At 50.5% G+C, this 22,347-nt stretch overlaps 1 protein-coding gene across 1 annotated transcript; it reads left to right on the forward strand.

Moving 5' to 3' along the window:
- The first annotated feature begins 17,028 nt into the window (after positions 1-17,028).
- On the forward strand, positions 17,029-22,068 carry LOC128331678 (uncharacterized). The gene is made up of 2 exons (XM_053265386.1): positions 17,029-17,697; positions 21,163-22,068. The coding sequence occupies exons 1-2, from the start codon at positions 17,280-17,282 to the stop codon at positions 21,531-21,533; spliced, it is 789 nt and encodes a 262-aa protein (XP_053121361.1). The 5' UTR covers positions 17,029-17,279; the 3' UTR covers positions 21,534-22,068.
- Positions 22,069-22,347: the final 279 nt, after the last annotated feature.

Raw genomic sequence — 22,347 nt, forward strand, 5'->3', positions numbered from 1 at the left:
GTCCCCACCAGTGCGCAGTGAGGGCCAGGAAAGCAGCGTGCATCCCACTGACACTGGTCCAGAGGTCAGTCCTGAAATGCACGCTGGTGCCTGCTGGAGCCGCACGCAGCCCAGCTGACACAAGCTCCCTGCACTTGCAGTACAGGGAGGGGACCATGTTCCGGCTGAACGTGGTCCTTGAGGGGATGATGTATTTGGGCACCAAGTACTGGAGTATGTGGCAGAAGCCGGAGTTCTCAACCACCTGAAACGGCTGGTCATCGGTGGAAATCATCTCCCCTATGAGGCGGGTGAGGTGATGATGTTCCACACGAACATTACGGTGGCTGCCCGACACCTGTGTCCACCGCTGGACTGGCAGTGTAGTCTGCTTTTTTGCTGGAGCAGACACACTGCCCCTGTCCACCCTAGTGGTAGGTGCACAAGGCACACTAGTGCTGCCAGCCTGGCCAAGGAGACCTGGGTGATGATGCGTCATGTGCCTCCACATGGGTGTCGTACCCAGATGCTTTGTATCCTTGCCACGGATGACCTGCACCCTGCGGGAATGGTTTGGGGCATTTTCAGGGACCTCAAAATGCTCCCAGACACTGCTGCCCATGGCCTCCTGCGCCCTCGGCGCTCTCTTAGGCCTCTTTTGGCTGGGTGGCTGCAATCCGGGGGGGGGGGTTTGCAGCTGCCGCTGCCTGCCCACTGCTGCCACCCAACCCGCCCCTTCCGCTCTCCACAGGAGAGGAAGGGCCCAGCTCCACTAGTAGAGGAGAGGCAGGCCTCTCCTCCACCACCTCGGCAGACCGTTCCTCAGAGTGGTGGGCTTCATGAGGGGGGGACCCACTGAGTGGCAAAAGGATAGAGGGAAGGGCCGCAAGAGGGAGGGAGAACCTGGCTGCATCGCTGCCAGTCGTAAGATGCTCACCGCCCTCTACCTGCTCTCCCACACCAACAGTCTCCTCCTCCACCACCACTGGCGGTGCCCCAGCAGTAACTGGTGCTGCCAAGGAGGAACCCGCCACAGCCCTAACGCCTCTGCCTCTGCTGCAATTGCCGGCAGCAGGCTGGGGGAAATCAAGCCTGTGGACAAAACCCGGAGCTGGGGCAAAGATTTGTGCAATGTGAGGACGGAGGTATCCTCAGGCTCCCTGTGTCCTCTCCCTCCTCTCTGTGCCACCGCCGCCGCAGGCACAGCCCGCACCTGGCCTCTCCCACCTCTGCTTGGCAACCTTTTGCGAGCCCTGCCCGCAACACGGTGCTCGCGTTGCTCAGACATGTTAGGTTTTTTCTAAAGGAGGGAGACTTTAAGAAGAAGGCCAGAAAGGGGCAAAAAATAATTTGGAAGGGGTGGGAAGAGGCAAAAAAAGCCAATTAATTGGGAGGTGGCAGGAGGAACATTTGATTGGAAAAAGCCAATTGGGGGGGGAAGGGAAGACTTTTTGATGTGGGGGAGAAAGCCAATTGAAGTGAGGGGATGGGTGTTTTTTTGAAATTGGGGTGGGTCAGGTGTTAAGCCAATTGGGGATGGGGATGGGTGTTTTTTTTTAATTTGGGGAAAGGGTGGACCCCTGGGTGGGTGGTGGGTGGCACAGGCAGTTAGGTGGAGTAGTTGTGGGGTGGGGGGCAAGTCTGTTTATTATAATGGGGAGAATGGATGGGGGGAGGGAACAGCACCTACTGGGGGGAGGGATGCAGTCAAACTTGGGAACCTGAAAATAAAAGGAAACCCTTCTTTAGTGAACTGAACACAGTGTGCGGATGGATTGGGTTGGGGGAGATTCCAAGTAATACATTGCTGGGGTACCAAGCATGAACCTTGCAGCCTTTTTAAGAAATTGCACTTTCACAAAACCCACACACACTCCTACCAAAGCAAGTGAAGCAAGCAAAACACATGATGTTGGCACATCATATATCTTCAGAACATAACAACAACAATGGCCCCGGGAAACCCATCTTTAGTGAACTGAGCACAGTGTGTGTGGATGGATTGGGTTGGGGGGTGGTGGATTCCAAGTAATGCATTGCTGGGGTACCTTGCAGCCTATTTACGAAATTGCACTTTCACAAAACCCACCCACTCCTCCCAAAGCAAGTGAAGCAAGCAAAACACATGATGTTGGCACATCATATATCTTCAGAACATAACAACAATGAGCTGGGGTGGGGGTGGGGTGGGGTGGGGAACCTGTTTTAAAACAAGAAACAACCTGCAAGAAAATCAGGCAACACAACAATTTCTTCATCAAGACACAAGTTCAACAGAACATCTCTAAGTGTCCCTCCTCACACCCAAATGCATTTCGAAATACAGGTGTCCCTATTTAAAACCGCCAACTACGGAGGGAAAGGGGACAACAAAGGGTGCACACAATTGTGCATGCACACTAACCCCTCTTCTTCCGGTCCTTCTCCTGCCGCACACTGCGCATGCACAATTGCGCATGCTGGGGTAAGCATCAACCTTGCAGCCTATTTAATAAATTTCAATTTCACAAAACCCAAATTGCACTTTCACAGAACCAAATTGCACTTTCACAAAACCCACCCATTCAACCCAAGGCAAGCAAGCAAAAATACATGATAGCACATCATACATCTTCAAAACATAATGACCTGGGGTGGGGTGTTGTGGGGAACCTGTTAAAAGAAGAAACAACCTGCAAGAAAATCAGGCAACACAGCAGCAATTTCTTCAGCAAAACACAACAACAGTACATCTCCAAGTGTCCCTCCCCACACTCAAATGCATTTCAAAATACGGGTGTCCCTATTTAAAACTGCCAACTAGGGAGGGAAAGGGGGCAACAAAGGGTGCACACAATTGCGCATGCACACTAACCCCTCTTCTTCCGGTCCTTCTCCTGCCGCACACTGCTGGTCACGGATGCGCCAGCCAGCCACCCCTGGGCTGGGACACAGACAGAGCGGCCGCACGGGGCACAGGCAGCTGGGGTGGGTCAATGATGGAGGGGCAGAAATGAGGAGACAACACTATTTGTGTTGCTCAACTCACCCCCAAGCAGAGACAAATGAAATGAAAAACTTTAAGGGAAAAAAAAAAAGAAAAACCGATGGCAAGGACCAGGTGAGGTCGGTGGTGGTAGGGTACTGTGTGGCTGCAGCTGTGGGAAGAAGGAAAGGGATGGAGGAGAGAAGGAGAGAGGAGAGAGGAGAGAGAGAGAGAAAGAAGAGAGAAAGAGCAGCACGGAGGGGAGTGGGTGGAGGTGTGATGTAGCAGGGAGGGGGGAAGGAGAGAGGAGAGAGGAGAGAGAGAGAGAAAGAAGAGAGAAAGAGCAGCACGGAGGGGAGTGGGTGGAGGTGTGATGTAGCAGGGAGGGGGGATTCAGGTGGAGACAGCAGCAGTGGTCCTGAGAAGAGACCAGAGGGGGTGGGGGTGGGGTTTCAATGTAGCAAGGGGTGTGTGGGGTTTTTGGGGTCAGGGGGCAGCAGTCCCGAGAAGAGACCAGAGGGGGTGTGGGGTTTTTTTCAATGTAGCAAGGGGTGTGTGGGGTGTTTGGGGTCAGGGGGCAGCAGTCCCAAGAAGAGACCAGAGGAGGTGGGGGGTTGATGTAGCAAGGGGGTGGAGTGTTTGGGGTCAGGGGGCAGCAGTCCCGAGAAGAGACCAGATGGTGTGTGTGGGGGTTTCAATGTAGCAAGGGGGATGGGGTGTTTGGGGTCAGGGGGAAGCAAGAAGAGAGACCAGAGGGGGGTGGTGTGGGGTTAGGGTATCAATGTGGCAGGGGGGGTTGGGAGGAAGGGGAGGGGGCAGCAAAAAACAGCAAACAACAAACGACGGGCAGAAATCTCAGGGAATAAAAAGACCTAGCACCAAAATAGATAACAAAACAACAATTGGCTATAAAGTCCTTGGAACAAAAAAAGCCCAACTCAGGCGGGCAGCAACAGCAGCAGGGAGCGTGGGTGGGTGAGTGGGGGCATGGAATCTGGATGGGGGGAGGGTGGGAGCAGAGGGGGGCATTAGGAGTGGGGTGGTGTGGTGTGGTGGTGGTGGGGGCAGGACCCAAGGGGCACAAGGAGGGAGCAATCAGATGGATTCAATCAACAACAGAAAAGAAACCCAAGATTAAAATCAATGTGAGCAAACCAGAGATGCAGAGACGGGCAGAAATCTCAGGGAACAAAAAGACCAACCAATATAGAACCAAAATAGATAACAAAACAACAATTGGCTATAAAATCCTTGGAACAAAAAAATCCCAACTCAGGCAGGCAGCAACAGCAGCAGGGAGCGTGGGTGGGTGAGTGGGGGTGTGGAATCTGGATGGGAGGGTGGAGGGTGGGAGCAGAGGGGGGCAGCAGGAGTGGTGTGGTGTGGGGTGGTGTGGTGGTGGCAGGGAGGCAGGACCCAAGGGGCACAAGGAAGGGAGCAATCAGATGGATTCAATCAGCAACAGAAAAGAAACCCAATTAAAATAAATGTGAGCAAACCAGAGACGCAGAGACGGGCAGAAATCTCAGGGAACAAAAAGACCAACCAATATAGAACCAAAATAGATAACAAAAGAACAATTGGCTATAAAATCCTTGGAACAAAAAAAAGCCCAACACAGGCGGGCAGCAACAGCAGCAGGGAGCGTGGGTGGGTGAGTGGGGGTGGGGAATCTGGATGGGGGGAGGGCAGGAATGGGGGGGCAGCAGGAGCAGCAGGCAATGGACACACAAATTAATTAACAATTAAACCAAAGCAGCAAATATATAAATTATTAACAGTAGCAGCAGAAACAATAAATAATCCAACTGAATGAAGATCAAAGGTGGAACAAACACAAGGCAAGTCACAAATAATAACAGCAATAAATGAAAGCAATGCAGATGGGTGGGGGTGGGGGAGGGGAAGCCAAATGATAAAGGAGGAGGAATGAGAGAAAAAATGGAGGGTGAGGAAAGGAGGACAACAGAAGAAAAACAATAGGAATATGGGAAAAGTTGAGAAAAAAGTAAAGTAAGTAACTTTAGACAGACAAACAGACACAGGGCAGATGGACAAAAGAAAGCACAGCACAAGGAGGTGGTACACACACAGAGACACACAGACACTATAGGACACAGTCAGGGACTCACAGACACCAGCAGCAAAGGAAGCAAGCAAGGGTCTCAGATGATGATCCCACAACTACAGCCAAAGAGAATTTTCCAGGCAAGAGGCTTGGTTTAAACAGGTTTGAAACTCCCTCCTTTGGGAGCCCCCACCTTTATACTCCCCCCCGGCCAACAGGGTGCCAGCTCTCAACAGTGCAACAGCCAACAGCCTACCAGAGCGCAAGACTTATTTTGGCCAATCAAAGGATCAATAGCGCAGCCAATGCAGTGCCTGAAAAATAGCCTCACAAAATGGATGCCAGGAGCAAAAGTTGCAAGAAGGAGCCACAAAATGGAGGACACACTTTTCACTTCATACAGAACCAATAGAGCCCTATGGCACATCCGAACCGGTTTGAACTGGCTCAAATTCGAGCAGTCAAACCGGGCTGGTTCGAATTCGAACCGGTTCACACATCCCTGTTCATATGCAGACTGGTTGACTGCTGGGACTATAAAGCAAGTCTTTTTGGGATTTCCCAGGCAGGCTTGGCATCAGGAATTAAATAAACAGTGGATTGGAGCTGTTGTTTAGTCTTCCAGGATAGTCCCCCCCCACCCCTCCACTTCTTTATCCTGTTCACATTCCTAAATCCCCATCTGTTGTAGAAATGTACTTTAAATTCAGAATGAATGAAAAATTGAACCCAATGGGGCCATTTCAACCCTTCATACTGAAAGGCATGTACTTCATAATAATACTTTATCTTCATAGTAGTAAAATATTCATAGTAGAATATTCATAGTAATAAATGAGTTACAAATGGGGTTTGTTTTTGGTCCTCCAGTTGTCCCCATTTGTGTAGGGGGCTAATCTTTCCTGTTGGTCAAAGAGTTTATCTTTGTAGCTGCCAGCTGATGGACAGCATTTTGATTTTCCCACGGTGTCCTATGTATAGCTGTGCTGGGTCATTGTGGAAAAACCTGTAACTGCCAGCACAGACAACAATGACCCAGAATGATGCTGCATCCTGGGTATTGTGGTAAATTTAAAAAGTAGCTGCCAGCTAGCAGCTGTGCAGTGGAGCTGCTGCAGCAGCATATACAATAAGAAAAAAGTGATGAAAATGTCAGACATGCAAACGTATATTTGCTTAAACCTAGGGTTGAAAGAAAAAGATTTTGCTTAAGTCATTTGGGATGTGAAAGAAATTTTTTTTGTTAGCCCAGTTGTTTCATTATTTAAAGCTTCACTTTGTTATTGTCAAGGTTGACTTTGTTATTCTCAAGGTTGACTCAGCCTTCCATCCTTCCAAGGTCGGTAAAATGAGTACCCAGAATGTTGGGGGGCAATATGCTAAATCATTGTAAACCGCTTAGAGAGCTTCCAGCTATAGAGCGGTATATAAATGTAAGTGCTATTGCTATTGCTGTTGCTATTGCTATTGCTATCGTGAGAGAGCGTCTCAGAAGTGATGGCGGGGGCTCAGTCTCTGAGCCCCACAAATAACTCTAGGATCTCTGAGCCTCAGCGTCCTCCCCCAGATCTCCCCTGCTTGCTCTGGCCCTGTCCCTTTTGATGGTACCAAGCCAGGCACCTGGGCACTTTCTAGATTATACTCTGTTCAGCAGTAAAATGCTTTGGCTTGGCAGGATCATTTTGAAAACATAAATAGTTTGCTCAACCCTCCTACAACAGGAAAATACTGCTATTTTGTGTGTGATGCACATGCAACACTGTAGGACTAAAATGCAAGGATGAAATCCAAAAGAAGGCATCGGAAATATGAACAGCTTCTTGCTGTCAGCACAGAGACTGCGTTGTCGAAACACAGGCAGTATGGAAGTACACTTAGTGGACAGTAGTGAAACTATCATAGCATGTAATCTGGAAAGCCACATTTCCCCAGCACCAGTTCCATCTACCTCCACTGTTTTCATTTCCAGCATGGATGGGCTGAACAGGGCAGGACTGTGCAAATAGTGCAGTGGCATCTACCCCATACATCCCATCTGATAGATCTTTAATATTGGGCTCTGTGCCCATCCTCTGCAAGAGATTCTTGGGTCCTCTGGGGTTGGGCTTCTGCACCCAGGAGCTGTTTCACAAGATGTAGTTCTTCAAAGCAACCTCTATGCAAACCAATCGAGATGACACCTCCATTGCTTTGCATAGACTGTTGGACACTTTTGCTAAAATGTCTTTGGTCTGGAAGTCAACAGTGTCCAGTCTGCCTTTCCCTGCTCTTTCCACTCGCTCTGTAACTTCCACCTGACCTGCTCTGATTGCTGCTAGGAAAAACTAATGAAATGAATTAATGAGTAATAAATGAATATGACATTCAGAACCCATTTGTTCCTTTTGGCATTCTCCCCCCCGCCCCCACTTTAAGAGTAATGAATGCAATGAACCAGTGCTGGCCCAAAGAGAAAAAATGCCTCGGACAAGGAGTTCCTTCAGCGTCCCCCTTCCCCCACACATAGTAAAGATGGAAGTTCATTTTTGTAGTTAGTACTCAAACAACCTATACTGTAGATCTTTGAATGAAAAAGGACACTGTTTTTTTCTCTATAGCTTACTACAGACAGTACATTCAACAAACAGTGAGCACCAGCCTCATCTCAGTGCCCCCTTCAGGTAGCACCCTTGGGCGACTTCCTGGCTTGTCCACCCCTAAGGCTGGCCATGTAAAGAACAGACTGAGTTTGATTAAATTTCCACTCATTACAGAATGAATGCACACCCTTAGCTGATATGCACGAGTTGCTTCCATGATCACTGCATGATCAAGTGAAGTCTTGCACATGTGAATGAGGCATTAAAGCTCACACACCACAGATGAAACTTGCACATCACCTCAAGCACCAAGCTTTTAATAGAGTTAGATCATACACCAAGCTGAGAGTCCTCATGTAATTTATCTTTATCTCTTTTTCTACACTACCTGACATCTCATGTTACAAACAACAACTAGTCCTCAATTTGCTCTCTAATCTGGCTGCAGCTGTTCCTTTTCATATTGTACTGTTTGAGGTTGTTCACATGACCATCGAGAGTGCTAGGGAGGGCAGGAGTGGTGAAGGCTGGATAGCACCTACCTTCCTCCCAGATGATCCAACATGGTTTCATTTATTTAGATTTATATGTCGCCCTACTCCCATAGGACTCAGGGCAGCTTACAAGCAATAACATACACTGGCCGTGTGGCTTGTACACTCACACAACAGTGCCTTCACAAGCCACACAGCATTCTGGATGCTGGGAAAATTAGTCCTGGGCTCCAGATATCCCACAATACCACACGATGAGTGCAGTGCATTGGGGGATTCCCCTGTGAGTCAGGCTCTTTATGCATCTGGCTCTGTGTCTGCTTGGGCTGCATGCAGTCTGAGCATTCATGCAACCCAGTACAAGGGTAGAAGGGTTCTTTTGTGCCCTTCTATCCAGGTAATCATTTTGGTTAAAAAACCCTGGCTGCCCAGGAGGGTAGCCATCTAATGGCACAGCGGGGAAGTAACTTGCCTAGGGAGCAAAAGGTTGCTGGCTCAAATCCCTGCTGGTGTGTTCCCCAGATTATGGGAAACACCTATAGTGGGCAGCAGTGATATAGGCGGATGCTGAAAGACATCATCTCATACTGCACAGGAGATGGCAATGGTAAACCCCTCTTGTATTCTACCAAAGAAAACCACATGGTTCTGTGGTCGCCAGGAGTCAACACCGACTCGAAGGGAAATTTTACCTTTACCTGGGAGGGCAGCGCCAGGATCGGCCTCAATCATGAGCAGCCCTGTGCAGGAAGGGTTTCCCAAACCTGGGTAGGGCTGCTTGTGTGAACAGCCTTTCTTTTTTCCATCCCATTGAAACAGGTTGAGCTCTAAAAATGAAGCAGTTCACCACATCTTACACATTCCATCACTACTTCAGCACTTAGCTAAGTGCAAACTCTTGGTAGCATCGTCCATGCAAACTATTCAGGCTCCTAAGAAATGTAGAGATGTGTTGTCTCCTATCTCCTTTATCTTCCTTCGTGGTGATTAAAATGGAAAGGCTTCTCTCCTACTCCCTCAAGCAGCAGTCATGTCTGCTATCACATTACAATGAAATAAAGCAAAATATATGGGCCATTCTTTGCTTTCCTGTTATTAACTTGATATTTCTAACTCAAGAGTGATCATGTCAGTAATGGGAGCATTTTGGCCTGCTTCCCAGAAACCATTTTCCTTTCCATTTGCAAGCTACCAAGCATACCATTTTACTGTACAAACTGTTGCACTCTTTGGAAACCACTCAGATGGAGGGAAATGGAAGCTGAAGTGAATATGTAAAGCTTCATAGGTTTTCTCTACTGGGATGGAATACTCTGCTTTGGATGATCTGGAGGATAACATACAGGTTATTTCCTTCTGCATTTAGAAGGAAATGGAAATTCAGTCTTCTGAAGCTTTTCAGAAAATGAAAAGACCATTTGAGAAATCCCAGAAGGGAGGAGAAAGATAATTGCATCAGGCACAAAAGCATATCCAGAGATTAGAATATAACCCATGAAGCCCCACTGAAAAGTACTATTCTAGGATCAAAACACCTTCAGTTCAAGAGAAGTGTTAAAGTGCTTACAAATTAACTCATGCACCAAAAAGTATGGACATTGTGAGTTAACCCACCTTCACATCCATGCCATGTAAGCAGTCATCACATTCTATAGTCCCACATATTGTGCTCACTTACAACTTACAAATGTTTTGTTCACTGTTTTGTTCACTGTTTTGCACCCTCCAGGTTCACAGACAAACAGCATGAGTCAGTTGGTAACCTTATTGGGGCTCAGTCCCCAAACTGTTTCTCAGTTCTAACACTATCTAGTCTTAGAACAGAAGAGCACTAATGTAGCAATGTCCATGGGGGCCCATCTCTCAATTTTTGCTCCCCCCATATTGCTGCTGCCACTCAACGGCCACAGCCCCCTGCCCACCAGCCTCCACAGCTCTCACTTACTGTCACCATCAGTGGCTCCCACACTGCTGGCCTCCACAGTCCCTGCTCACTACCACTGCCAGTTGCCTCCCATCATCATCATCATCATCATCATCATCATCATCATCATCATCATCATCATCACATTAATATCCCACTCATCCTCCAAGGAGCCCAGAGTGGTATACATGGTTATGTTTCTCCTCACAACCACCCTGTGAGGTTGGTTAGGCTGAAAAATACATGACTGGCCCAGAGTCACACAGAGAGTTTCATGGCTGAATGGGGATTTGACAACACTCTAACCACTACACCACACTGATTCTCCTTATACTGCATCAAATATATAATGGGAGGCAACCAGTGGTGGTGGTGAGTAGGGACCACAGAGGCCATTGAGGTCAGCAAGAAGGGCAACTGATGGTGGTTGTGAGTGGGGTCTATAGAGACCAGCAGCAGTGGGTGAGGGGCTGCGGCGGGTGAGTACAGTAGCGCCTCGCCTCCCCTCCCCACCGGTGGCCCTGAGGTGAAATAATAAGAAAGAAATGGGGCAAAGCAGAAGGTGAAAGTTAAGAGATTAATAGGGATGTGTGAAACGTTTTGGGTACAGAACAATCTGTACTCGAATCTGCCTGTTTGGGGCGATTTGTGAACAAAACAAATCACCCCTCTGCAAACCAAGAAAGATTCGGGTCCAAAACAAATCACCAGAATTTCGGACCCGAATGTTTTGTTCAAAACATATCAGCATGGGCTGATCTGCTGATGATTCCCTCCTGGTTTCAGATTGGCTCCTCTTTTGGCTCTTGCCACTTCTGACTGACCCCACATTGGCCAGGGGCAGGGTCGAAGAAGGGGGCAAGGTTGGGGGGAGTTCAAGGAGGGATTTTCAAAGAGATTTAAAGAGGCAGCAGCCACCATTCTGTGCCTGTGTGTCTGTGACTGCTGTGTCTGTGCCAGCCACCAGCACCAGTCCCTGTGGCTACTGGCCACCTGACCAGCCACCCCCTTCCCCCCCAGATTTCCAGGCTTTTGCCACAGCCTCACAGCCGCCCCCTCCCAAATCTGAAGCCTGAAGAAGGAGAAGGTTGAAGAAGAAAGAGTAGACTCAGAAACTAGATCATAGAAGTGGACAACTGGACACAACGTGGGTGAAGCCCTAGACTGCCCATTTTAACACACACACACACACACACACACACACACACACACACACACACACACGTGTCTCTGGAATTGTGTATTCTTGGGGGTTTTCTTCTTGTTTGGAGGGAGGTTTTGGGTTGCAATTGAATTTAAAAAGTTGTGTGTTGTTTAGTTTAGAAGATGTTTAAACAGGGGTTCTGGGGATCCCCATTAGCTAGGACTAGTAGGTGATTAGAAGGGTAGTTTGTGGTTTTAAAAAACAATTCTGTCTTTTTTCCCATTCCAAAAATTTGTGGGTTTGTTTTTTTTTTGCATTTTTTTAAAAAACAGAAGCCTGTCCTCCCATCCTTTGCGCCCATAATATAGCAGTTTTAATATTATCAGGCTCTGAGTGGGCAGGAAGGCACAGACTCCAGACTCCTCCCTGCGCCCATTTATCCCCCGCCCCCAAGTGCAGCATTCTGAGGCCATGGCAAAAATGAAACCTAAACCGACTAACACTTTTGCAGAGAGCACACACACAGGTATACTATGCTTCCCCCCTACATAATCTCAAGTCTAGCAGTATATATTTTATGCAGTTCAAATACCTTGGATGGTTTGTTGTGCCTGTATTTGGGGGGCCTCATGGATGGGCACAGGACAGGTTCTCTCTTGGTGTGTGTGTGTACTTCTTTGCAATGAAAATTGGGTACAAATAGAATCTGGGGTGATTCGGTGTGTGTGTGTCAGATTCAGACCCAAAACAAATTGGGAGTGTTTCGATTTGGGTACAAATTGAAATGAAAAAAATCGATTCGTGCACATCCCTAGAAATTAAGTGTCTGTGACTGATCGCATGTAGTAAGACTGAGATGAAGAGAGCTTGGACAGGAAGACATTCTGTTGAAAGATTCAAGTAAGCTCTTCAGAGCTCAAAGAAAGCATTGAGTTTATTGTTTCTGTACTTAGTTACTATTTAACAGAGTTCACGTGCTCTGTTTGACAAAGTCCATATATGCAAGAGTCCATGATTTGCTTTGTTTTGCTATGACCATTGCAGAAATATTAAATAATTAGTTGGAGGAACAGTGCCAAATATTCTCAGGATCATATCCTTGCATGGTGGAAGCAATCTTCTAATTTTGAAGGATAGTCTCATAATGGATCACATGTACATGAGTTGTTGTACATGCATTGCTGTATATGCTTTGAGCTAACTTTTGTAAACTCTTGTAAATCACCCCTTAAGATTGCTTCTTGCTTACACAGCAGTGCAGATGTTTTCAAATTGAGAACTCAGCATCCCCCTTGCCATGCACACCCAAAAAGTATGCTTTGTGTATTATACAAATAAACCAAATAAAATGGGGACTAAGTCTTGAAAATCATATCTCTCTTTGCCAAATGAAGAATAGAATTTGGGGGAAATGGTAATGGTTACAAACCTGGAGTACCCAAGCATCTGCAGAGTGCCTTGCTTTGAACTAGAGAGATTGTACAGAATGTCTTTCTTGTACCATTTAGTTGATTGATTGATTAAGTGCCATCAAATTGGTGTTGACTCTTAGCGACACCACTAGGTTTATTTAGGGCACATAACATTTATTTCATCCCCCCCCCCCCACACACTTTTTCTCCGAGAAACTCAGGACTGTATACATAGTGTCACTCACTTCCCTGTGGCCACAGTCTCCAACAGCCTCCCTTCTTCTGTTCCTGTTAAAATCTATTTAAATGGACTCAGAGGTTCTGGGGAGGGGGTTAATTGTAACCCTATTCCTCCACCAGCTGTCAGGGAGAGGAGTCAGACCGCTCCTTGCGGGAGCCTCTAGGGCCAGGTCACTCCCATCTCTCCTGACCTCCTCATCCCTGGTCATCCAAACTTTAAATAAATCTCTGCAATCAGGGGAATCCCAATCACCTGACTCTACCCTCTCCAATCTAGCTGCCTCTCTCCTCCCTCCTTCAGCTGTTGCTCATCTCACTGGATGGTAAAGCCTTGCCTTCTCCTCTTAACCACCAGGAGGCAACCGGCTGGCCATGCTGGCCCACTCACATTCTGTCAATAGCTCTCCCCGGCAACTGGGAGAGGTTCTGGCTAGCTTTGACTGTACCCAGGAGCAGTGTGGCCTCCGTCTTCTTGGCCCCAGAACTGGGTCAGTAATCAGGCCCTCCTGTGGCTTGCAGGAAGGGCCAATACACAGTTTCCCCCTTTTAATCATCACAACAGTCCTGTGAGAAGAGATTGTAACACACATAATGATGAGAAAAGGTTTCAGTGTGGAAACAAACCCTGAATTAGAATCAGAGAGGCAGACTCTAAAAATAAAACATGTAATGAGGAGGCAAGGAAGATGGGGGAAATGCCAGAAAGGCAGGCAAACACAAAGTTCAGGTTGCAAACCCACTGCATACTTTCCTGGAAGAGAGCCCAGGTTAATGCAATGGGACTTCAGCATTAACATGCATAGGAAAATGTTGAATGTATGGAGAAGGAAGAAGAGAAAGGGGAGGAGGGGCCACAAAAAGATGTATTCTTGATCCAAAACCCAAAAACAACTATTGCAAAAGATTCAACGGTCAATTATACATTCATGTAAACTATTTATTAGTATTCTTCCAAATGTCAATAAACCACAGCATGAAATAAAGTGAGGCTCTACACATGATCAATGTGTACAGCCTCATGGGGTTATGTGGGGAGAGTGGGCTTAGCCCACTCTCCCTGCACATGAACAGTCTCTCATTGCTGGGTGCCCTGCCACGGCTCACTGGGGAGCTCTGGGGGTCAGGGGAAGGGGAGCTCTGCTGTGCGGTGCCCCGGCCCTCGGAGCCCCAGGAAAGCACAGCACAAGTGCGCAGGGCCTTCCTGGGGTTCCCTCACCCCCAAGTGGCTTACACACAATCCAAGAAACAAGGTTAACAGAGTGCTCACGGGGAGGGTTTTTTAGGCAGACTAGCTGCCGTGGAACCATCGGGCTTGCCCACAAGCCCGGTGGTTCTCATGATGCGGAAAAACCACACTGGGCTCCCTTAGCCCAGTTTCCTCCCATCGTGAGAATAGCTTCAGTGAACTTTTAAGGAGTCCTGTTCTTCTCATTGCCAAGAGGTGAACATCAGGGCAAAACCCTGGAGCCCAGAGACCACATGTAGGACTCTGGAAAAAAATGTTCTCAACTCTGACCCCACAAGCTTAGGGCTAGTGATGCCCCTGCCTATGACTGTCCGTGGAGAAGACCCACTATGTTAAATATGACTCACTTCCAAGTGCACAATACTGTAGTCTTAGCTCATCTGTGATCTCTCAAAATTAATTTTAGGCTTGCAATAATGGGAAATTATTACAACATTATGCAGCAGGTTCTAAGACAGGCAGACAATATATCTTACAAGAAACCTGCTTTTTGATGATTTAATTAGGTTTCCTGGCTTGTTAGCTTATCTTTCTGAATTACCATAATCTTACCCATCTAAACTCAACTTTATGGAAGCAATTGTATGCATGTTTATGTAAAGGTAGGACCAAATATGGTCACAGGTAGCTACAGTATCATCATGCTCCTTGGGATGTAGGTTCTTGAACAATTGGTTTTGTAATTAAAAGGGATTACATCTCTCAGCATATTTAGAAAGTCAGTTTGGATGTTCAAGAGATTGTTGAGAAGCAAAGGCCAATTGCCTACTGCTCAGATATAATTAATATGTCTCTCCTCATTTCAAAGCTAAGAGTGTACCTTATTTGTCTTAATAGCATGCAGCTCAGTGCAAAGGAGTGTGGTTTTTGCCTCATCCATCATGGAGCATTCTGTGATATGTTTACCCGAACCTGAAATAATAAATGTAGTTGTTCTCTGTGGGGCAGTTCATATAGCCCTGCTAGAGATCTAAAACATGCAACCACACTCCCATAGCAGATGAAGTAAGTTGTGTGGCTGATGCTGCTGTAAGCATGGATCCATATGCATACAAGCGAAATCCATGTGATTTTTTGAGGTCATTCACACAATCAAAAACTATATTCTACTTGGGTTGTGTGTTCTCCCAATTTTTGGTGGCATGGAAGCAAGGTAGGAAGGAAAGCTGGGTAGAAGGGATTGCATGAAAGCAATGTAGGAGGAAAACTTGGGTGGCTTTTCCTCCTACCCTGCTTCCACACAGTCACTTCTCCCCAGGTTTTCCTCTTACCTTGCTTCCACACAATGGGAAATTGGGAGCACACATAGCTCCCACACTTGGGTAGAACACAGCTTTTGATTGTGTGAATGACTTCACGGTTTTAAAAAAAGTTGAGTAAGACAACACAAATTCTACATACAAAGGCTGTTCACATGAACAGCACTAACTGGGCTTGTACAGCTCCACCCAAGTAGAGCTGCTTGTGTGAAATGCTGGGGTCAGGGCCTAGTAATAGGCAGAGTAGTATTTCTGGTTGATTATGTTTGCATAATTGTGCACAGGAATGCTGGCCAAAAATGTATAGACACATTGTTTTGAAAATGTACATATGTGAAAATAACATATGCATTGATCACTGTGAGATCCACCTGCTGAGGGAATGATGGAATTTCCATTAATTGAATTATGCTATACTAAGACATAAGAAAAATTTTGTTTCTGCTGCACAATCATTTGTTGGGCCTACATCTGCAAAACGTGTATGTGTACATCTGTCCAAAATATAATATTCACTGATAGTATCACTTCATATCGACTTACACTGCTGTCAAATTCTACACTTCACCCATCAATGTATCCAATTTCTATATAGAAAGACAATGATGCATTTCTAGGATCGTCTTTGAATAGATAAATGTGGGGAGTTTCTTCTCTTTTCTAAAAGTCATTTAAAACTTTGTTTTATATATATTTTTGTTCTTCTGCTTGGAATTTGCCTTCTCTTACAGACAAAAACATGGCATTAATCTTTGTGATTTATTAATCTCTATCAAGATTAATACATTACATACAGCAATGCCTCACTTAGAGTTAAGCCAGCCGATCGCAGCCTCTCTAGGCTGCGCGGCTTGTTTGCCCTCAGACCCACCTCCGGGAGCACGTGGCACTGGTAGCTAGCTCCCATTGGTCCTGCTCTGCTCCAGAGGTGGGGCTATACAACAGAGAGCCGGCAGCACGCATGCACCGGCTCAGTCCTTCTGCAGTTCGTGCAGAGGGAGGACGTGCGTCGAGGGAGCTCCTGGTGCCTCCACGTGGCCGGGCCTTCCACGTGGCTGGGCTGGCGGGGACGGCTCGGCGGACACGGGTGGCAGCGGAGGCCTTGGCGGCAGATCAGTGCAGCGTTACGGCAGCAGCGCGGCGATTGCCACACCGGCGGCGGAGGCACTCAGCCTCGCCACCTGCAGTTCCGGGCCAGGGGAGGCAGATCAGTGGGGAGGGCCATCGGGCCCAGCCATCACCGGGAGCGGGCGGGTGATAGCGGTTCGGCGGCAGCAAAAGCTGCAGGCGGTTCGGCAGCAGCGGAAGCCGCGAACGGCGGCGGAGGCTCTCAGCCCCGCCGCCGCTGGGTTTTTTAGGCAGCCCAGGGCTGGCCTAAGTGGGGGCTGGGGCTTCTTGGCGTTGCCGCTCTTGGGGGGGCTAATGGGCGGCGGAGCCTTATTGGCGGCCTGTACCGTGTTGGAGCCGAGGCTTTTAAGCCTCGCTGCTCCCGGGGGGGGGTGCTTCGGCCCGGTTAAGGAGGGCCCGCAGCGGGGGTTAATGGTGCGGCCTGGCCATTGGTGGGCCCAGCAGGTGGGGGGCCATTAGCGGCATCCGCAGCGGCCTGGGGGGGGCGAGGCATCCTGACCCTAGCCCTCTTCCCTGGTTTAGGGGGCCCACAGGCTCTCCTGCTGATCCAGGCCCCATTTAGGCCTTGCTCCGGCTTCGGCCCTGCTCTTGTGATTAAGCGAAGTTTTTTCCTTTTGCTTGGGCCCGTAGGCCTTTCCCTGCTGGCCTAGGCCCCATTTAGGCCTAGGCCCCATGCAGGCCTCGCACTGGCATGGGTGGGCCTTGCGTCTGCAAATAAGGGCAGGCTTTGGGCTCGCAGGCCTTACCAGGCCCTTCCCAGGCCTTCCCTTGCTGGTCCGGGCCCCATTTTGTGCCTTCGCACCGGCTTGGGCTTTACTTTGCGAGCCAGGCCTTCACAGCCATGGGCCCTAAAAAGGCCCCAGTTAAAAAGGGTGGGAAGGCCCCAGCCAAGAAGGGTGGCAAACCAACGCGGCCAGCCAAAAGGCCTTACGTCCCCTTGGAGTCCTCCGATGACGAGGGTGACCTGGAGCTGGGAGCCATCAGGGCGCTTATCGCATGGCTTCAGGCCCTGGAGAAGCAGCGCGCCACACCAGGGGGGAATGATTCGGGTGGTGGGCCTTCGGGGGTGCCCCCACAGGCAAAAAAGGTAACCAGGGCTGATAAGAAGGCTAAACTGATGCAGGGCTTTGCTGAACGTTTAGCAGCATTGGAGGCGGCGACTGGACCATCGCCATCAGAACCGGCGGGGAGCAGGCCACACCGGGCTGAGCCAGGGCCGGGCAACGGCGAGGACCGCGGGGACAGCAGGGATGACGATGGTGAGTCCCCACAAGGAGCTTGGCCTTGGGGTTTGCCTTTTAATGCCCCCTATGGACCATACGGTTGGTACCCCGGGCCAGTTAACTGGGCGTCTCCGCACGCCACCTGTAATCAGGTCTGGCAGGGGAGTGCCGCTTTGCCCCCCCAGGGGCCAGAGGCGCAATTCGGCTCCGCTTGGCACACCGGAGATGGGCCAGTACCGTTGGGAGACCACCTTTTGCCAGCGGTTAAGGAGCGGATTTGGAAGGGAGAGTGCATTGATATATTTCAATTGCTCTTCAAGGAACCTGAGCCATTGGAGAAGGACGGGTCCCAAGGGAGGGACAAGGAAAGGACAAAGAGGAAACCCATTGACTGTAATTGGGCCAATTGGGTTTCAGGGTACACAATCTACATGGGCGTTTTAATGCAAAAATATCCTGAGAGGGGTCCCGCGCTCGTCAAGTACTTTGATATTATCCACAGAGCCTTCATGGACTTTGTGGGTAATGCCTGGGAGCGCTACGACCAGGCGTTCCGCGAGCGCGCCTCCAACTATGCGGGGATATCTTGGGAAAGGCAGCACCCTGAGCTATGGCTTCAGATCATGACGCCCGCGAGGCCCCTGGTTGGCGAGCGTGCCGACAGCGGGCACCTCATTTCCAAGACTCTGGCAGCGTCAGCAGCTTCGGCTGTGGGCGCCCAGGGTGTTCAAGGTCCCCTGGTATGCTGGGAGTTTAACAAGAATGGGAAGTGCACGCGCTCCCCGTGCAAATACCGGCATGACTGTGGCTTCTGCGGCGGGCGGCACGCTGGCCTTTACTGCCAGAGGGCCAAAGCCTTTAAGGAAAAGGGGGGATACCAAAGCCCGGGAGGCAGAAAGGGCCCAGCAGCCGCTGCTGGAAAAGGTCCCCAGCCCAATTAGAATCCCGATGCTCTAGAGGCTGCTGCGCGACTACCCCGACAGGGAGCGCGCACGCTATATAGAGGATGGTTTTGTGGAAGGATTTAGGATACCATGCCAATCCAAGCGGGTCCATAGCTTTGCCCACAATTTAAAATCAGTGGAACACATGAAAATCAATGGAACACATAGTCGCAAAAAAGATTGCCAAAGAAGTGTCGCTGGGGAGGGTGCTGGGTCCCTTTGCCAGGCTGCCACTGCCAACGTTGCGGGTATCCCCTTTAGGCGTGGTGCCCAAAAAGGCGCCAGGAGAGTATAGGCTTATCCACCACCTGTCCTACCCCAGGGGTGACTCGGTCAACGATGGCATACCGGCAGAGCTCTGCTCGGTCCGGTATACATCCTTTGATGAGGCTGTGACCATGATCCAGGGCTGTGGGCCTCGGGCCCTGATGGCGAAGTGCGACATCGAATCCGCCTTCCGCCTGCTGCCCGTGTACCCTTATGACTTTGACCTATTGGGCTTCGCATTTAAAGGGGGGTTCTACATCGATAGGCCCTCCCCATGGGATACTCAGTCTCCTGCGCAGCCTTTGAAGCCTTCAGCACTATGCTGGAATGGGCACTTCACCGGGAGGCGCGGCTCAGCTCCTCCGCTCACTCTCTAGACAATTTTATTTTCACAGGGGGAGAGGGCTCTGGCCAATGCCTACACTTACTGCACACATTCAGGGCACTCTGCCATGACCTGGGGGTGCCCTTGGCGAAGGACAAGACTGAGGGTCTGACCACGAAGCTCACATTTCTGGGGATAGAGCTGGACACGGTGGGGCAGCTCTCACGCCTCCCCGAGGGCAAGCTCTGTACAATGAGGGAGTTGCTCAGGGAATGTAGGGGGGCCAAGAAGGTCACGCTACGCAAGTTGCAGTCGCTTGTGGGCCACCTCAACTTCGCCTGCAGAGTGGTGGCCCCAGGTCGCCCCTTTCTAAGGCGCCTGTGTGACGCCATGGTGGGGTGCGATCGGCCCCACTTCCTCATCAGGGTGACTGCCGCTATGAGAGAAGATATGGGGCTCTGGCTTAAGTTCCTGGAGTCTTTCAATGGGGTGTCCTCCTGGCGGTCCTCCCAGCTGCTCGAGGCTGATTTCCAAGTGCAGTCCGACGCCGCTGGGGGTCTTGGCTTCGGCCTGTACCTCAGAGGGTGCTGGTGCGCTGAACAGTGGCCGAGCAGTTGGGCGGAACTGGGGATCACAAAGGATCTCACGTTCCTAGAGCTCTTCCCCATAGTGGTGGCAGTGCACATTTGGGCCGAGTCCTTCAAGGACTCGGTGGTGCGGTTCTGGTGCGATAACTTGGCCGTGGTCCAGATTATTAACAGCCAGACCTCCAAGTCACAGAGGGTGATGGGGTTGCTGCGAGCCCTGGTCTTAACATGCCTGCACCATAACACGCTTTTCACTGCCCAGCACGTTCCAGGGGTGCAGAACGAGGTGGCAGACACCCTGTCTCGCTTCCAGATGCAGCGCTTCCAGAAGCTGGCACCCGGAGCCGCCAAGCAGCCCGAGCGGGTGCCCGATTGGTTATGGAGTCTTGGGATGTAGAGGCGTTTAGGGCCATACAAGCTTCCATAGCGCCCAGGACACATGTCGCCTACGACAAAAGGGTCAGGGCTTTTCTGCGGTTTAGATCTCAGGTAGGATTGGTCCACGTGTGGCCAGTGCTGCCGGAACAGCTAATGCAATATCTGGTGCACCTTCGCGCCCAGGGGCTGGCGGTAAGCACCATGGCCGGCCACCTTGCCGCGCTGGCTTTCTTTCTAAAATCTAGGGGCCTCCCCAATCATTCCAGGGACTTCAGGGTCCAGCGCATGCTGGAAGGCTGGGCGAGGGAGACGCCCGCGCAGCCGGACCAACGTAGGCCGGTCACCCCGGAGGCTCTGCAGCAGGCTCTGCGGCAGCTAACGGGAGTTTGTTTGTCCCCTTATGAGGAAGCCTTGTTCCGGGCAGCGGCCTTGGTCGCCTTCTTTGGGGCCTTTAGGGTGGGAGAGATGTTTCCAGGGGCAGGCGCGGCCCTACGGGTAGGGTACTCCAATTTAGTGACCTCGCCATAGGTACTACCCGAGTGGTGCTCCACCTTCGGTTCTTGAAAACAGATCAGAGGGGCAGGGGTCAGAGGGTAACTCTGCATGCCGCAGGCGATCCGGGCTTGTGCCCAGTGCGAGCGCTGGTGGCCTACACGGCGGCCAGGGGAGCAGCTATGGGGTGTCTCTTTGTCCATGCTGATGGGCGCCACGTGACCCAATTCCAATTTTGGGCGGTGATGAGGAGGGCTTTCATGGCAGCTGGGGTGCCCACACAGAACTTGGCCCCCCACTCCTTTTGGATTGGGGCGGCCTCCATTGCCGCACACATGGGTTACTCGGGCCCAGAAATCCGGCGGCTGGGCAGGTGGTGGTCTGTGGCCTACCGCAGATACGTGCGGTAGGCGGTAGCGGGCGCACCCCCCCCCAACCCCCTGGCCCTGCCTGTTTATGTGTGTCACTCACCATGCTTTCACTCACCATGCTTTCTCCTCTCGCACAGGGCCGCAGACGACGGGACCACGGGCGGCCAGGCAGCGCGCCAGAGTCCTCATACTGGGCCATTCATTCATTTTCTGGGCACACAAGTGGGCGCAGGGTGCCGACCCCGGAACCCAGCTTGGTCTGTGGCGTTGGGCCACGGTTCAGTGGCTAGGCTGGCGGGGCATGCGGAGGGCCCAGTTCCTGCTGATGCATCGTGAGTACCTTGAAGGGAATCCTGCACCGGATGTCCTGCTGCTGCATTTTGGAGGCAATGACCTGGTGAACCAGTCTGGCGTCTCGCTTTCAAGACCGCTTGTCCAGGACCTGGCGGTCGTCCTCTCTTGGTGCCCTGGGCTGGTGGTCATTTGGTCTGACATCACCCAGCGGTGAGTCTGGAGGGGGGCAGTAAAGCAGAGCAAGGTAGATAGGGCCAGGTGTGGGGTGAATGCGGCCGTGGCACGCTTCATTGCCGCTGAAGGGGGTGGGTGCATTCCGCACGATGACATTGTGTTCTCTCTCCCCCAGCTGTTCAGGGGTGATGGCGTGCACCTGTCCCCCATGGGCATGAGGTATTTCTTGGATGATCTGCAGCTGGGGTTGGCAACAGTGCTGTTAGGCTTGTGGGGTGGTGGGGCGTCAAGCTAGGCTGACGGCCGCTGTGGCGGGCACAGTGCGGAGGTGAACGGCTAATGCAGTGCAGCACCTTAGGTAAGCTTGTTAGCTGTAAGGAGGAGGGGCGGATCAGTTGAGGCTTGACAGATCAGGGATGCTGCCTTGCTCCTACCTCTCTGCAAATGACACCCTTCCGTATGGCTTTACAGCGTCGGATGGGTGGCGTTAATTGCAGAGACCTGACCTTAGGTCAGCGATGAAGGGCACCCCCTTCTGGAAGGTGGGCCGCCTGGAGCCAAGGTGTCTGCGCCATGAGCTTTTAGGGCGGGGCGGCCACGTGGTGGGCCGCCCCATTTGGGTCCGCACTGTTGCTGTTGTGAATGCCAATCCCAGCTGCTGTGCCTTGCAGGCACTGTTTAAAATAAAATCTTGTACCCCTAATAAAGTGGCCAATTCCTCCATAACGCATTTTGTGTCCGTGTCTCCTTGGGTCTGGGTGCAATAAAAACTTTTTAACTACTATAAGAATTTCATCAGGAGAGTGAGAAAAATCCTCAAGTCCAAACTCAATGGCGGGAACACCATACAAGCC

This window comes from Hemicordylus capensis, chromosome 6, assembly GCF_027244095.1.
Source record: "Hemicordylus capensis ecotype Gifberg chromosome 6, rHemCap1.1.pri, whole genome shotgun sequence".
NCBI classification, from domain to species: Eukaryota; Metazoa; Chordata; class Lepidosauria; order Squamata; family Cordylidae; genus Hemicordylus; species Hemicordylus capensis.

What these genes read in the sequence shown, in the direction of transcription:
- LOC128331678 (XM_053265386.1), top strand. Translation starts at nt 17,280, where the DNA reads ATGGGCCCTAAAAAGGCCCCAGTTAAAAAGGGTGGGAAGGCCCCAGCC. An exon ending in GGACAGCAGGGATGACGATG is followed by an intron (nt 17,698 to 21,162) that starts GTGAGTCCCCAC and finishes CCTCTCGCACAG; the next exon opens with GGCCGCAGACGACGGGACCA.